Source organism: Hevea brasiliensis, chromosome 2 (genome assembly GCF_030052815.1).
Source record: "Hevea brasiliensis isolate MT/VB/25A 57/8 chromosome 2, ASM3005281v1, whole genome shotgun sequence".
Classification (NCBI taxonomy): Eukaryota; Viridiplantae; Streptophyta; class Magnoliopsida; order Malpighiales; family Euphorbiaceae; genus Hevea; species Hevea brasiliensis.
The window spans coordinates 11,924,727-11,943,234 of record NC_079494.1 but is presented as its reverse complement, the minus strand read 5'-3'; the positions used below and the strand labels follow the sequence as shown (position 1 = coordinate 11,943,234).

The window sequence follows — 18,508 nt, the reverse complement described above, 5'->3', positions numbered from 1 at the left end:
TTCGACTCAGAGAGTAAAATATCAATTTTAATCATAATCTCTATAACTATCTAAAACTAATGCACCCTGTAGAGTGAAATGTAACATCAACATCATTTTCACATCATAACATCAAAAAGGTAATTTGGAGCACTCACGCACCCTCTGTAGCATCAATCATAGCATATTGGGAGCTGATCCCCTATACAGCTCTCTTAAATCCAACCTGGTGCCAGCGAAGAACTCAAGCCGGACTTTCGCTTAATAAACCAAATCGAGGGTCCCAGCGAAGAACTCAAGCCGTGACTACCCCTCGAAGGATCGAGTTCCCAGCGAAGAACTCAAGCCGTGACTACCCGTCCTATCCATAGTCCACACCACATCACACGCACGCCAACGCACGCACGCTGCTCCAAATTACCACAACAACACTCATGGCACGTTAACAGTTATCAATGCAACATAATTCGTGCCTAGAGTTTAACTACATAAATATATGCATATAAGTGATGCATGGGCATGCTGAACATATAATAATATCGAAATTACAATTAAAATTAATATTTCACTCACAGACTTGACGACAATCACTGTGGCGGCTGGGCGGAGGAAGAAGGCTATCCCGGCTCACCTGACAATCATATTACATTTATTTAATACAATCTGACTCAATACAACCAAAGAAAAGACCAATTACGTCCTAAGTCGTGCCGAAAAATCCGGCAGAGTCTCCCCTATACCTAGGACCTACCCAACCTGCAAAAGGACTAAAAACACACTTCTATACTCACAATCCATATATCCACAGTTCAATCATATCACACAGCCCCTCCTGGGCCCATCAAATCAGTCATCCATCACAATATGCAAAATTTCAATTTAGTCCTTATTATTGACCATTTTTGCAAAAACTGCCCAAACAAGCTCTAAAAATTATAAAACTTTGCCCCGCGGTCCTTAGTAATATTACTAAGCTATTGCAAAAAGAATCGTAATTTTCTAAGCTACCACGAATATTTTACGGATTTTTAATCCTATTTAAGCACTAGAAAATTACGAAAAAGCAAGGTTCGGGTTTACCTTTGCCGATTCCGACTTCGGGGACGCACTCGGGACGTCTGACAATGGGGGGCTAGCCAAAACCTCGGTCCAATTTGGAGACTTTTCCAGAATTGGTCCATGCAGTTCAAATTTGCGCACGGTCAATCGCCGAATTTCCGCGAATCGAGGATACCTACACGGCCCATAACACGGGTTAGTACATAAATTTTTCAGAATTTTCTAAGCTCATTTAATGCTCGAAAATACATGCGAAGTTCGTGGGACCCACCAAAAACGGTGTCGAAAAATTCAAAATTTATGTCGCGAAGCTCTCGACGAATGGAGCGTCTTTGGTAGCCTCGGTTTTCTCGTGGGATTCACGGTTTAGAAATCTAGCCCAAAAGCTGAAATGGGCTAAAATCTTCCCGAGCAAAAATCGGACAAACCGCTCGATGGATTTCGGCGTTCTTGGTGTCTATGGAAAGCTCTTGCCGAGTAGATGATTTTAGATATAAGACCCGGTCCAATTGGTGGCCGGATCGGCCAGATTTGGCCGGGGAAGCCGGGTTACGCGCGCCAGGGGAGCCACCGGCCGTTTAGGCGGCGCCACGGGCAGGTGGCAGGCTACTGGGGTGGGGAGGAGAGAGAAACGAGAGAGAAAAGGGAGAGGGCCATCGCACGCGGGAGGGAGGAGAAAAAGAGAAGAAGACCGGTACGATTCGACCGGTCCGATCCGGTCCGGTTCGATTCAGCCGGTTCGATTCAAAATACAAAATTTTGAATTTTTACTCTGCCTCGGGACCGAAAACGAGGTCCAAAAATTCCGAAAAAATTCCATAAAACTCAGAAAAATACGTAGACTCCAAATATATTTTTAGTTTTGCCACGTGGTCTTTAAATTAATTTTTAAAAATCATCAAAGTTTATATTTTCGGAAAATCGAACCCGATTTTTAAAATCCGAAAAAATCTCAAAAAAATTCCTAAAATTTAAATAAAATTAAAGTATCAAAAATACTCATAAATAATAAAATTTAAAATCTTGGGGTGTTACATTCTTCCCCTTACGTAAAAATTCGTCCTCGAATTTTTACACAAGGCAGAATAAAGCACATGATTATACATTGAACAGATAAGGGTACTTGCTACGCATGTCCCGTTCTGACTCCCAGGTGCACTCTTCCACTGACTGACTCCTCCACAAAACCTTAACCATAGGGATCTGTTTTGATCTCAGCTGTCTCACTTGGTAGTCCACTATGGCTACAGGCTGTTCCTCAAATGACAAGTTCTCTTTTAGCTCTATCACATTCGGCTGTAGTACATGAGAAGGATCTGGAATGTATTTCCTGAGTATGGAGATGTGAAACACGGGATGAACGTGAGAGAGGTTGGATGGTAGCTCCAACCGGTAGGCAACTGCTCCCACTCTATCGGTAACCTCAAAAGGTCCAATATACTGAGGTGCCAACTTGCCTTTCTTTCCAAACCTCATGACTCCCTTCATTGGAGAAACCTTCAGGAATACATAGTCGCCCACTGCAAACTCCACATCCCTCCGTCTGGGGTCTGCATAACTCTTCTGCCTACTGAAAGCTGTTTTCAATCGTTCCCTGATTAAAGGAACCACTTCTGAAGTGTACTGCACTAGGTCTACATCATGCACCTTCGCTTCCCCCATTTCTGTCCAACACAGAGGAGACCTACACTTTCTTCCATATAGTGCCTCATAGGGTGCTATCCCTATGCTGGAGTGATAACTGTTGTTATAAGCAAACTCCACCAAAGCTAGCTGCTCATCCCATTGACCTCCAAAATCCAAAACACTCATGCGAAGCATGTCTTCCAGTGTTTGGATTGTCCTTTCGGACTGTCCGTCTGCGAGGTGGAAAGCCGTCGAAGTTCAACTGTGTGCCAAGTGCCTCCCGCAACTTTCTCCAAAACCGAGAAGTGAATCAGCCCTCTCGAGATATTATGGAAGCTGGAACTCCATGCAATCGACTATTTCTCGAATGTAGAGCCGGCATATTGTGCCACGTAGTATGTAGTCTTCTGAGCAAGAAGTGAGCTGATTTGGTCAAGCGGTCTACAATTACCCATATCGAATCATATCCTCGCGTGGTACGAGGCAACTTGATCCACAAAATCCATAGTGATCATTTCCCACTTTCATTACAGGATAGGGAGCTCTTGCGGCTTCCACGACGGTCTCTGGTGTTCAAACTTCACCCTCTGACAAGTCAAGCACTTGGACACAAAGTCCGCTATGTCTCTCTTCATGCCATTCCACCAATAGCTATCTTTCACATCATGGTACATCTTGGTGGAACCTGGGTGGACACTGTACAGTGTGTAGTGTGCCTCTCACATGATTTCATTCCTGAGGTTGTCTACATCGGGCACACATATCCTAGAACCTTGTACTAGGGCGCCATCATTGGCAAATCCAAACTCACCACCTTCACCTTGCTGTACTCTTTCTATGATCTTCATCAATTGTTGGTCTCTGTGTTGGGAAACTCTAACTCTATCCCTCAAGTCTAGCCTCACTGAAAAGTGAGCCAACAATACCCCCTCATCTGAAAGATCTAGGATTAAACCTTGATCCATCAACTCATGTACCTCCTGAATCAATGGTCTTTTCTCTACTAAAATGTGCGCCAAACTGCCAGAAGATTTTCTGCTCAAGGCATCTGCCACAACATTGGCCTTTCCAGGGTGGTACTGGATGGTGCAATCATAGTCTTTCAGAAGCTCCATCCATCTCCTCTGTCTCAAGTTCAAGTCCCTTTGCTGGAAGATGTACTTCAAACTCTTGTGGTCGGTGTATATCTCGCACACTTCACCATACAGGTAGTGTCTCCAGATTTTAAGTGCAAAGATTACAGCCGCCATTTCCAAATCATGGGTGGGGTAGTTCTGCTCATGCCTCTTCAGCTGCCTTGAAGCATAAGCCACTACCTTTCCATTCTACATCAAAACACACCCTAGGCCAACTCTGGAGGCGTCACAATACACGGTGTATCCTTCACCACTCACAGGTAGTGTCAACACAGGGGCAGTGGTTAGACACTCCTTAAGCTTCTGGAAACTCACCTCACAGTCATCTGTCCAAATGAATGGAACATTCTTCTGGTCAACTTAGTTAGGGAGCCGCTATCTGGAGAAATCTTGTACAAAACGCCTATAGTAGCCGCTAAACCCGTAAAACTTCGCACCTCGGTGGATCTTGTAGGCCTAAGCCAATCGATTCTGACTTCAATTTTCTTGGGATCCACTTGAATTCCGTCACTAGAAACCACGTGTCCCAAGAATGAGATGCTTCCTAGCCAAAATTCACATTTTGAAAATTTGGCATATAGCTGGTGCTCCCTTAACGTCTGCAACACCATCCTCAAGTGCCACACGTGTTCTTCCTCGGTCCGAGAGTATACCAGAATGTCATCTATGAATACGATGACAAAACGGTCCAAAAATGGCTTGAACACCCTGTTCATCAAGTCCATGAAGGCTGCTGGTGCATTAGTGAGTCCAAAAGACATCACCAAGAACTCATAATGACCATATCTTGTCCTGAAAGCCGTTTTGGACACGTCCTCATTCCTGATTCTCAACTGATGGTAGCTTGATCGCAGGTCTATCTTGGAGAAGAATCTAGCTCCTTGGAGCTGATCAAACAAATCATCGATCCGAGGAAGTGGATACTTGTTCTTCACAGTCACCTTGTTCAGCTGTCTGTAGTCGATACACAACCTCAATGACCCATCCTTCTTTCTCACAAATAAAACAGGAGCGCCCCAAGGTGAAGTGCTCGGACGTATGAAACCCTTGTCCAAAAGCTCCTATAGTTGCTCCTTCAGCTCTTTCAATTCTGCTGGTGCCATCCTGTAAGGTGGCATGGATATGGGGTTTGTACCCGGCACAACATCAATACAAAACTCTATTTCCCTTCCTGGTGGCAACCCTGGAAGCTCCTCTGGGAAGACATCCATAAATTCTCTGACAACAGGAACATTTTCCATGCTGACACCTTCTACAGATGTATCTCTCACCAATGCCAAATACCCTTGGCATCCACGCCTCAACATTTTTCTGGCACTAATTGCTGACACCAAGTTATATGGAGCTACGCTCCTGTCACCATCAAAGCTAAACTCTTCCACACCAGGTATGTGGAAATACACCTTTTTGTTCCTGCAGTCTAAAGTGGCATAGTGAGTTGCCAACCAATCCATCCCCAAAATTACATCGAAGTCCATTACTGGTAGAGGGACCAAGTCTGCTGGGAGGATCTTTCCATCCACTACTACTGGGCTACCCGGAAAAACCATATCTACATCTATGTTGTCACTAAGTGGGGTAGCTACCGACAAAGGGCATTCTAAAGTTGTAGGGTTTCTACCCAACCTCATGGCAAACACAGGGGAGACAAATGAGCGCGTAGCACCCGGATCTATCAAAACACGAGCCTCATAAGAACAGACCAGAAGAATACCTGCCACAACTGCATTGGAAGCCTGAGCATCCTAGTGGGTCAGGGTGAAAACCCGAGCTTGACCCCTACTGAGTGGCGTAACCACGACATCGACTTCTACCTCGACCGCCTCCAAATCCACGTCCCCCTTGTCCTCGGCCTTGTTGGCCACTGAACTGACTGCCTGCCATGTTAGAAGTACCCGGATACAACTGGCGAGGAACATTTGCAACAGAACCCTGTGACCTCATCTGTGGCTCACTGAAAACGAGGCATTCTCTAGCAAAGTGACCCGGTTGGCCACACCTGAAGCATACTCCTGATCCCATCAAATAAGGTCCTGAATGTCCTCTTCCACACTGTGCACAAGGTGCCAAGGAGGATCCTGAACCAGACCAGGCTGCTGTACCACTGAGCTGTGACCCTTCTGGATCGTACCACTGATGCAGATCCTCGAGGTTTGTGTCTAAAACCACTCTTCTTGTTCCTACTTTTTCCCCTGTAATTACCCTGGCCACCACTGTCCGGAGTACCCATGGAAGGGACACACGAGAACCCTGCGCTCTGTTTTCTTTGCTCTACATTGTCATCCGCGCATAGCTAATCTCAATTTGTGCAGCTCGATCAACCACCACATCAAAAGACGATTAGACATCATGGCGGGTTCGCATACCTCTGTCAAGCCCCTTTAGGAATCTCTTCACTTTCATAGTTTCAGCAGCTACTGCTGCGGGGGCATATCTGCTCAATTCGAAATGCAGAGCATATTCATCTGGACACGCCATTCTGTCTTAAGGCCTCAAAGGCCCACCGCTTGATCTCTCAAGCTTTACGCACAAATCGATTGATAAAAAGTTCCACAACCGAGCCCATGTCAAACCCTCCATCCGGTAACACGTAGTCATTCATCCATTGTCTAGGCATAGGCCCCATGACGTCTTTGCATACACTCTATCGCCTTCCATCGACCAATCGTAATTACATTTCTGCTGTGCGAGAATCCAAAAACCGATATGCGTCGTCTGACACATCATAAGTACCAGGCACCAACTTCTTGAAATTAATTATCTGTTTATAAGGTTCCCTCTTGGTGCGGTGGATTGCTGCTGCTGTGGAGGATGGACCATATACTGCGCCATCATGTCGATGGTTCTCTGCAGACTAGCTAGAGTAGCTGCCATGGGGTCCATGGGACCCTGTGCCATAAAGGACTGATCCTGTACTGGGGGTGGCTGCTCCTCTACTTGAGCAACTCTAGGCCTCCTACCCCGCCTCCTTGGGGCAGGCGCCTCATCCTGTCTTGGACACCTCGTCAGCACATCCGCTCTGGTGCGATGGCGGCTCTCTCACCTTCTACGCATTTTCCTGAAATTCAGCAGCATTAGCCCACAAAATTCAAACTGCACATTACACAGCTCTATGGACTCATATTTACACACAATATATGAAGCAGAAACTAGAAGCAAAGACGACAATGCAAGACGAATATGGACCCTATTTTTCTGCATGTGACACCTAGTAGACTCTTCCCAACACTTTAGACAACTTTTCCCTAAGAATCTGGAGCCTAAGCTCTGATACCACATTTGTCACGACCCAACCTATGGGCCGGACCGGCACTAGGACCTGGGCCAGCTTAAAGCCCCCGAGGCCCGTAGTAAGCCTAACTGTTCATTAACCCAACTCTAAGGCCTATTTGGGCCCAATATCAAGAAAACAAACGGACAGAGTCCGACCATAAAATGGACTTTCCAACGGGGAGTTTTCGACTCACCCGACCTGTAAACACAATATATAGTCAATTGGGGAGCTCAGCTCACCCTCCACATACTCATCAACATAATAATAAACGGGAGCTCAGCTCCCTCATCCAATCCATCAAAACAGACATAGAATATTAAGTTTACAGGTCCAACATGATAATAATATTACAGACCAAATTCAAATAATTACTGCTAACACATGCGAAAATTTCTAGGAGTAAATAAATAAAATTACACTAATATTGATAAACAACCTGCGAAGTAGAAAAGCAGGTTAACCCAGAACAAAATATCCTCCTGTGGCCTGTAAAAATTTTTGAACAGGAGTGAGCGTTCGACTCAGAGAGTAAAATATCAATTTTAATCATAATCTCTATAACTATCTAAAACTAATGCACCCTGTAGAGTGAAATGCAACATCAACATCATTTTCACATCATAACATCAAAAAGGTAATTTGGAGCACTCACGCACCCTGTAGCATCAATCATAACATATTGGGAGCTGATCCCCTATACAGCTCTCTTAAATCCAACCTGGTGCCAGCGAAGAACTCAAGCCGGACTTTCGCTTAATAAACCAAATCGAGGGTCCCAGCGAAGAACTCAAGCCGTGACTACCCCTCGAAGGATCGGGTTCCCAGCGAAGAACTCAAGCCGTGACTACCCGTCCTATCCATAGTCCACACCACATCACACGCACGCTAACGCACGCACGCTGCTCCAAATTACCACAACAACACTCATGGCACGTTAACAGTTATCAATGCAACATAATTCGTGCCTAGAGTTTAACTACATAAATATATGCATATAAGTGATGCATGGGCATGCTGAACATATAATAATATCGAAATTACAATTAAAATTAATATTTCACTCACAGACTTGACGACAATCACTGTGGCGGCTGGGCGGAGAAAGAAGGCTGTCCCGGCTCACCTGACAATTATATTACATTTATTTAATACAATCTGACTCAATACAACCAAAGAAAAGATCAATTATGTCCTAAGTCGTGCCGAAAATCCGGCAGAGTCTCCCCTATACCTAGGACCTACCCAACCTGCAAAAGGGCTAAAAACACACTTCTATACTCACAATCCATATATCCACAGTTCAATCATATCACACAGCCCCTCCTGGGCCCATCAAATCAGTCATCCATCACAATATGCAAAATTTCAATTTAGTCCTTATTATTGACCATTTTTGCAAAAACTGCCCAAACAAGCTCTAAAAATTATAAAACTTTGCCCCGCGGTCCTTAGCAATATTACTAAGCTATTGCAAAAAGAATCGTAATTTTCTAAGCTACCACGAATATTTTACGGATTTTTAATCCTATTTAAGCACTAGAAAATTACGAAAAAGCAAGGTTCGGGTTTACCTTTGCCGATTCCGACTTCGGGGCCTTTTCGGGACGTCGACAATGGGGCTAGCCAAAACCTCGGTCAATTCGGAGACTTTTACGTAACAGTGCATGCAGTCGAAATTTGCGCACCGGTCAACTGTCGAATTTCCGCGAATCGAGGATACCTACACGAAGCCCATAACACGGGGGTTAGTACATAAATTTTTCAGAATTTTCTAAGCTCATTTAATGCTCGAAAATACACTACGAAGTTCCGTGGGACCCACCGAAAAATGGTGTCGGAAAAATTCAAAATTTATGTCGTTGCGAAGCTCTCGACGAATGGAGCGTGCTGGTAGCCTCGGTTTTCTCGTGGGATTCACGGTTTTCGAGAAATCTAGCCCAAAAGCCGAAATGGGCTAAAATCTTCCCGAGCAAAAATCGGACAAACCGCTCGATGGATTTCGGCGTTCTTGGTGTCTATGGAAAGCTCTCGCCGAGTAGATGATTTTAGACACAAGACCCGGTCCAATTAGTGGCCGGATCGGCCGGATTTGGCCGGGGAAGCTGAAGCGGCAGCGAGGCGCCAGCGCGTTTTCGACCTTTTAGGCGTGGCCACCGGTGGTGAGGCGGAGCACCGTCTGTGGGGTCAAGGTGGTGGCGGCTGGGGGTGGGGAGGAGAGAGAAACGAGAGAGAAAAGGAAGAGGGCCATCGCGCGCGGGAGGGAGGAGAAAAAGAGAAGAAGACCGGTCCGATCCGGTCCGGTTCAATTCGGTCGGTTCGATTCGAAATACAAAATTTTGAATTTTTACTCTGCCTCGGGACCGAAAACGAGGTCCAAAAATTCCGAAAAAAATTCCATAAAACTCAGAAAAATACGTAGACTCCAAATATATTTTTAGTTTTGCCACGTGGTCTTTAAATTAATTTTTAAAAATCATCAAAGTTTATATTTTCGAAAAATCGAACCCGATTTTTAAAATCCGAAAAAATCTCAAAAAAATTCCTAAAATTTAAATAAAATTAAAGTATCAAAAATACTCATAAATAATAAAATTTAAAATCTTGGGGTGTTACACTAGTGCTTCGTCGAAGGGGTACAATAGGTGAAGAGTGTGACTATATGTTTTGTGTAGGTGATAATGACTGTGTAAAAGGATGAGAACAATAATTTTCTTGGTAGAATTGGGAAACATCTGGAATATTGTCTGGAACAAGAGGTAAAGGAATGGTAGAGATTGATGTGGTAGATAAGGGTGAGGTAAAAGGGAAAATGGATTCATGAAAGACAATGTCTCTAGAAACAAAAACATTATGGGTTTGGAAGTCATAAACTTTGTAAGCTTTGTATCCTGAAGAATAACCAAGGAATAAACACTTTGTAGCCCTAGGTTCTAAGTTTGTCTTGTGTGGTTTGGTATTGGTAACAAAGCAAAGGCATCCAAAAACTTGGAGATGGTTATAGTCAGGCAGTTTATGGTGCAAGATTTCGAAAGGTGATTTCCAATTTAGGATTGAGGATGGTATGCTATTTATCAGGTAAGCAGCTGTGAGAATGGCTTCTCCCCAAAAGGTTTTAGGAAGATGAGATTAAAACAAAAGAGCTCAAGTGACTTGTAACAATTGTTTATGCTTGCGCTCTACTACCCCATTTTGTTGGGGTGTGTATGGACATGTGTTTGGTGTATAATCCCTTGATTAAGAAAAAATGACTGGCAAGAAAAATTTATGAACTCAGGCCCATTTTATGTATGAATAAATTTGACTTGTTTGTGAAATTGGGTCTTGACTTGATTTAAGAATGCAACAAGATGGGCTAGTGTTTGAGTTTTATCCTTCATGAGGTAGACCCATGTAGCTCGGCTAAAGTCTTCAGCAATTGTTAACATGTATTTTGCCCCATTAAGTGTAGGCAGTTGATACGATCCCCACAAATTAGCATGAATTAGCTCAAAAATAGAATTACTGTTTATGGAACTAGTGGAAAAAGGTAAGCGTTGTTGCTTGGACAAAGGACACTTCAAATGGAAGAGAATGCAATTTTGTGATATGAATATTTGGAGTTTTAAGTAAAGTAGCATTTGATATATGACCCAAACGTTCATGTGAAAGTATGCATGATGTGTTGATAGATTGAACAGCATTACAAAGTTTATTTGGGTGATGAGGTGAAGATTGTGTAAAAGAAGAGGCATTAAGTTTGTATAGATCAGCACTTTCGTTCCCAATGGCTAATGTCTCCTTAGTCCATAGGTCCTGCAATGTACAATGAGGAGAAAAATAATTGGAAATGTTAGTTTTTACAAAAGCTTACTTACAGAAAGAAGATTATATTTGAATGAGGGTACATAAAGAACATCTTTAAGAATTATGTGAGATGATAAAAGTGATGGTGCCTATTTGAGTTATTGGTTGCCGTGTACCATCAGGTAGGTGCACAGGTGAAGGATTGGTGTGATTTGAAAAATTGGAGAAAAGTAATATGTTGGAGCAAATATGACTGGAGGCACCTGTATCAACTACCCAGGTTCCAATTTTCACATCACTTTTGCTAAAGAAACACAAATGAGATTCATTACCTGCGAAGTTTGAAAAATTGGTAGTATTTGATTCAATAATCATTTTACCCTCCATGAACTTTGCAATTTCTTGTTGAATCATATCTGATAAATTTAAGCCTCGATCATTTGCTTGTGTCACAGAATCCATTGTTTGGAGTCTCATGACTTTGTGCTGCATAAACTTGGTTTTTTTGGTTCAGCACGCTTCTACTCTAGCTCTTTGTACCAGTCAGGGTATCCATGCAATTTGAAGCAAGAATCACGTGTGTGACCTTAAGCCTTACAATGATTGCAAAACTTATCTTCGTTCTTGCTGAAATTGCGCTTCTTATTTCCAAAATAACTCTAGTTCTTTTGATTATAATCTTCTTTGGTTCCTTCAGTTTTACATCCTGCATTTTTTTACCATCAATACATTAGTGTGATCAATTGAATTTGTGATAGATAATACCTCTCGTTGTTTTTCAAAACTGATAACCATAGAATACACCTTATTTACATTTGGCAGAGGATCAAGCAACAGGATTTGGTTGCGCACATGGTTAGCTATCGTTTAAGCCCATGAGGAATTGCAGGAGTTTGTCATCATTTTCAATATCAGCCACCATTTTTGTAGCACCGCATGTACAAATTGGAAAACTTCTTGGATAAAAAGATTTCATCCCACAATTTCTTGAGCTTTGTAAAGTACGTCATTAAAAACAAGTTGCCTTGATTATGAACTCCTTTCTCATTTGATTTCGGAGATTAACGGGCCATTGCTTTGGCCAAACCGTTGTTTAAGCATGCTCCATAGCTCTTGCACAGTGGTTGTATACAGAAATGCTTCAACAAGCTCTTGTGAAATAGAATTTAGTATCCAAGATAAAATCATGTTATCAACACGTTGCCACTTTTCGAAAATGGGTGAATCAACATTTGGTACAGTGCATTTGCCATTGACAAAACTAAGTTTATCCTTGGCTTTGAGTGCGATCATCATTGATCGACTCCACGAGAGATAATATGCTCCAGTTAAAGGAGCACTAACCAGGAGCATTCCTCGGTGATCAGAATTCTGGAGAGTATAAGGGCCTCCAACATTATATCCCTCAGTCTTAATCACATACTGTGAGTCTTCCTCCATCAGATTTCAGCAAGAATAAACTAATTATTTTAGAGACTTTAGGGCCACAGTGATCGTGGCTCTGACACCATGAGAACAGAGGCAAAGAAAGACTCAAGAATATAGAGAAATATTGTTCTTATTCATATGAAAATATTGATAACATGCTACGATTTATATGCAATTCTACAATCTTCTGGTGCTATTTTATAATAAAATAATTTTCATTAGTCTTTAATACTTTCTAACTTTTTTTATCGTATTTAGACTGAAAATAGTCACTATTTTAATAATTTTTGGTATTACATTAAAAAAAAAAAGAATTGCCGGAAAAATAAGATGATAAAAATACAATTATTTATGGGAATGCTTATTTCTGTTCATGTCCTTATTATCTAGTAATGCCAATGATACCAATGTTCAAAATCTTAATAAAATTTAATTTATATTTAACATATTTAATTGCAAAATTTAATGTTTGCAAAATTTTAGCAAAATTTTAAAAATTTTAAAAATAGATATTAAACTATATTATTAAAATAAAATTGAATTAACTTCGCCTAAGTAGTTTGCACTTAGCCGGTCCTAAACTCGGATAAAGGAGGAGGGTTGCGGTAGGTGACAACCAGCGTAAAAATTTCGTCACACCTTATGATATGGATTCATATGATATAAACGTTGGGGCATCCTCTACTAACGACGCGCTATATCGGAGCCCGGGTGTAGTGAGAAATATGCAAGGGTGTAGGGCGTTCACCGAAAGCGACGCGCCATGCTGACGCCTAGGTGTGGTGTTAAGTGAGCAAGGGTTCCCACATCATGGACGGGTATGGGTAAAGAAGTTAGTCCATAGGACAGATGATAGAACAGATAGTGGAACAGAACACAAGATAGACATAGAAAACAATAGAAGATATCATAGAAAGAGACCAATTAGGAAGGAGCAGGTTAGGAGGAGGATCAGGGTTGGTACTTGGAATGTTGGATCACTTACAGGAAAATTAATGGAGCTTGTGGATACTTTGGAAAGGAGAAGGGTGAATATTGCTTGCATTCAGGAGACTAAATGGGTAGGAGAGAAAAGTAAAGAAGTGGGTAATTCAGGGTACAAACTGTGGTGTACTGAAAAGGAGAGAAATAAGAACGGAGTAGGCATAATCATAGACAAGAAATTGAAAGATGCAGTAATAGCTGTGAAAATAGTAGAGGATAGAATTATACTAGTAAAGCTAGTACTAAAAGGAGAAATAATAAATATAGTTAGTGCTTATGCCCCACAAATAGGACTAGACAGTGAGAGTAAACAAAGGTTTTGGGAAGATATGGATGATTTAATACAAAGCATACCGAATGAAGAGAATGTTTTCATTGGTGGAGATTTAAATGAACATGTAGGAAGTGATAGACAAGGTTATGAGAATGTTCATGGAGGTTTTGGTTTTGGAAGTCGAAATAAGGAGGGAAAAAGCATCCTGGATTTTGCTATGGCATATGACCTAATGCTAGCAAATACCTACTTTATAAAAAGAGAGTCACATTTAGTGACTTTCAAAAATGGGCAACATAGAAGCCAAATCGACTTCCTCTTAACCAGGAAGACAAATAGAGCTTTATGCAAGGATTGCAAGGTCATTCTAGGAGAGGCTTTAACAAGTCAACATTGGTTGGTGGTCTTGGATGTCAAGTTTAGGAACAATTCAAGTAAGGTCAGAAGAAATAGTGTAGCTCGAACAAAGTGGTGGGAGTTCAAAGGAGTAAAGCAAGTGAAGTTCAAAAATGAGCTTCTCGAGTCCGAAGTATGGAAGCTGGATATGGAGGCCAATGATATGTGGATACAGATGGCATCAAAGATTAGAGAAGTAGCTAGAAAAGTACTTGGAGAGTCTAAAGGACATGGACCATCCTAAAAAGAGAAATAGTGGTGGAATGAGGAAGTACAAAAGGCAGTGAAGAGAAAAAGGGAAGGGAGACATACAGAGTTGCTCAAACTATAGGGGAATTAAACTCATGAGCCATACTATGAAGTTGTGAGAGAGAGTTGTGGAGCATCGACTACGTCATGATACTTTTATCTCTCTCAATCAATTTGGTTTCATGCTCGATCGTTCAACTATGTAAGCGATTTTTCTCATTAGAAGCTTGATGGAGAAATATAGAGATGTGAAGAAAGATCTGCACATGGTTTTTATTGATCTGGAGAAGGCTTATGATAGTTTTCCAAGAGATGTCTTATGGAATGTGTTAGAACAAAAGAGGGTATCTATTAGGTACATACAAGTATTGAAAGATATGTACGAAGGAGCAACTACTATTGTGCTCACGGTGGGAGGGGACACAAGAGATTTTTTTATCTCAGTTGGATTACACCAAGGATCAGCCATAAGCCCTTACCTTTTTACATTAGTTTTAGATGATTTGACGAAATATATACAAGAGAGTATTCCTTGGTGTATGATATTTGGGGATGATATTGTTCTGATAGATGAGGCACGAAAAGGAGTCAATAGAAAGCTAGAGCTTTGGAGAAGTGCTCTAGAGTCAAAGGATTTTAAGTTAAGTAGAACGAAGACAGAATACATGCATTGCAAGTTTAGTGAAGGCTAAACTGGTGATAGGGAAGGAGTTGTTTGAATAGAGTGGCACTGTCCCAAAGTAATCACTTTAAATATCTAGGCTCAGTCCTTCAAGTAGATGGAGGATGTGAGAAAGATGTTAGTCGTAGGATTAAAGCTGGATGGTTGAAGTGGAGACGTGCCATGGGAGTTTTATGTGATCGTAAGATTCCCAATAAGTTGAAAGGAAAATTTTACCGTACAGCCATACGACCGGCTATGTTATATGGTAGTGAGTATTGGGCACTGAAAGAGTCGTGTGCGTCTAAGATAAGAGTTGCAGAGATGAGAATGTTAAGGTGGATGAGTGGCCATACTAGACTAGATAAAGTCCGTAATGAGAGTATTAGAGAAAAGGTAGGAGTGGTGCCAATTGAAGATAAGTTGAAAGAAGGGAGATTGAGGTGGTTTAGTCATGTGAAGCGTAGAAATACGGAGGCTCCAGTTAGACAAGTATAGCATATTAGGTTAGAGGATAAAAAGAAAAAAAGGGGTAGACCTAAATTGACTTGGAGGAGAGTAGTATAACATGACCTAGAAGCATTACACATTTCTGAGGATTTAACCCAAAATCGTTTAGAGTGGAGAAAGCGAATCTATATAGCCGACACTAAATTTTTGGGATAAAAGCTTAGTTGAGTTGAGTTGAGTATTAAAATAAAATTAAAAAATAATTCACGCAATATACAAGTAAAATGACTAATTTAATAAGACATTGTAGAATTCATATAAACACATTTTTTTAATATTTTCATTTTTGAATATATGATTTTTCCCCTCTTTCTCCCTGCCTAGTCTGCCCTCCGTCCCCTTTCGTTCTTCTCTGCTAGTACCATCTTCTTTAAAACACAGGCAGTAGAGTAACGAATTCAGCTCACCAAGCTCATCCAATGCGAAAAATAAAAGAATCTATCATAAAACCAAAAATTGACTAAAGCAATAAAAAAAAATAGTGATACTAATCTCCCATCATCATGAAAGGATCAATGAGATGCTTGGCGTGAACCAAAGTAAAATTACATTCTCCATTGTGCACACAAAATCTTCAATCTTCAAACTGCTGCGCTCATTGCAATAGAATTAATACAAGAAATTTCTCCTGTAATTTGATCAAGAGCAATGTTCTGTTTCAGTATTGATGTATGAGAAACGCCACTAATTCTTATTACCTTAAGGGATTGATTTTTGTTCTCAGCAAACAGAGATTCCAATGCTAACAAGCTAGCCATATTCACTGTGCCATCTCCATCTCCATAGACAATTTCAGGTTGCTCCTCATAACAATTTTTCCTATACAACAATGTCTCTGCTGTCTTCACACCACTCCCAATTATACAAGTGATAGGAACCCCAGGGGCAATTGTCTTCTCAATCAAGGGTAAAATGCGAGATTTATAAGGATAAACACCTTCTGAAAATCCAATATTCTCAAGAAATTGTGCTATTTCATAGGCTGAATATGTAGCATTTGGAGTAATAACGAGTTGTTTTGTACCAAATATTGTAGGATTAGGTAGAAGCCATAAGTTGGTCTCTGAGCTTCTCTGCTCTCCCCTTACTAGCAGTGGATCAACCAGGGGCACTCCTAGTGTATTCCCTGAAGCAAAAGTAAGCATTACGTCTACAGCACCACCCCATGGCGCAGAAAGTGCAACAAAGTGTTTAATAAATTTTTGTCGCCATGAAGGTGGGTTTCGGTTGAGAAGTTGAAGGACAAAAAGGCCTCCTAAGCTATGCGAGAGAATTATCACTGGCCTTCCTCCATTAAGGCTGCTTGCTCTCTCTATTAAATCTTTTAAATCTTGTAAAAACGTTGAACCAACCTTGCATGGGTGACCTTCTGCAGCTAACCCATATCGAAAATCGTAAGGAGCTCCAAAGAGTGTTTCACCATCGACATAGCCAATCTCTTCTAGAGATTCTACCAGCGGTGCCATGTATTCTGTAATATGCCTGTGAGTAATCATCCAATCAGTGAACGAAAGATGCAATTATGCAATTGGGTTCATTAGAATTAAGACCAAAAAATTTAGAACGAAACAGGAGCCTTACTTCAGGTTAGGATCAAGGTAGAGAAGCGACTGAGTAGAGCCAAAATTAGGGACTCTGGTTTCCACCCCATTGGCATTGCAGTAATCATCCAAATATTTATCATAATAAAGCATCATACGATCAGCAAAGCACTCTGTGAATGGTGCCAGTAGGACACTAGGATCAAACCAAAGCCTGAACCACCCTTCCTTTTGCTTCACTAGTGGGTACCAACGGTTGCACAACAGGCTCGTGGGCTTGTAGCCACGGTTTAGCCTGGCTTCTAGCTGATTTCCACCACTCCCGGGTACTAAAATCAGTGGGTGGAGGTTGCCGATTGCTTGACACGAGGACAACATCATTGCTGTCGATAATATTCTCAGTATAAGTAGCCATATCTTCATTGTTGTTTTGAGCAAGATAGAAATGGCTACTTCTCAATGGGCAATCATTTCGGAAGAATATGTGCGGAATGCAGAGAATGTGAAGCGGAGGGAAAGCCACGTTGATATCTAACTGGCCTCTTGTTGTTGGGTTGTAGGCCCAATTTGAGGCCCAATTGTGGATGCATTGGACAACCATATAACATGGGCCTTGATATAAGATTAAATAAGAAGTCCCTCTTCATTTTGACACGTGTGTATGACCCTTTAGAGAATCCAAACCACAAGAACAACCTTACAACAAATTCTTAGTCATTATAATATTTTTTTTTTTAAAGATAAATACACACACTGAAAATGATATACACCTTAGTAAAATCATGATAATTTTATTAAATTACACTAATTCTTATAAATCCACACTAATACTCATTCATAACCAATATAAGATTTTGAAAGACCAGCACACTGGCTAACCTCTTGACATTTTTTTTTTAATTGAAAATAAACATACATAAACTTAGAAAATGATATACTCTTTAATAAAATCATAATAAATTTTATTAAAATATGGTAACTCTTATAAATCTACACACTTATCCACGATCAATAGAGAATTCCACAATCAATAGCTTACCTCTTGACATTTTACTCTTTTTTATTGAAAATAAATATACATAAGTTTTCGTTTCTTAGTAATATCACAATAAATTTTACTAAAATATAATAATTCTTATAAATCTACACATGCTTATCAACAATTAACAGAGAATTTCAAAGGATTAATAAAAGTATGGTACTAAGTACTCTATCAGAATATAACATTCAATGCACCATCGCCTTAGCTCATGTAAAATATCAGGGACCTGATTACCTATAGAGAACAGTGACGGAAGGCATAATGTTATTGGATGGGTAATTCTTAGATAAAATTTTAAATTGAAGGGTTCACTATTGAAATATGAAGTAAAAAAAAAAAGGAAAAAAAAAAAAAAGAGCAGGAAGCCCTCTTGGTCCTCTGGTCTAACCCCATTTGTTTTGCAGATATTATATTCTTCTTGCTTGTATAATAGTTGTGAGACCCTTTGAACGGTCTAGAGAGCTTGTTGAACTCGCCCAAAGTCGCTTCCTCCACGGTCCTAGTACACGTGGCACCCATCTACCACCTCCTGAAAGTTTTCAGGCTTTCATAAACAAATTTAATAT

The 18,508-nt window shown here is 40.9% G+C and overlaps 1 protein-coding gene across 1 annotated transcript; it reads right to left on the bottom strand.

The window, feature by feature from the left end:
• Positions 1-15,798: 15,798 nt before the first annotated feature.
• LOC110661205 (lecithin-cholesterol acyltransferase-like 1) lies at positions 15,799-17,387 on the bottom strand. The gene is made up of 2 exons (XM_021819779.2): positions 16,941-17,387; positions 15,799-16,841 (listed from the first exon to the last, which is right to left on the bottom strand). The coding sequence occupies exons 1-2, from the start codon at positions 17,321-17,323 to the stop codon at positions 15,941-15,943; spliced, it is 1,284 nt and encodes a 427-aa protein (XP_021675471.2). The 5' UTR covers positions 17,324-17,387; the 3' UTR covers positions 15,799-15,940.
• Positions 17,388-18,508: the final 1,121 nt, after the last annotated feature.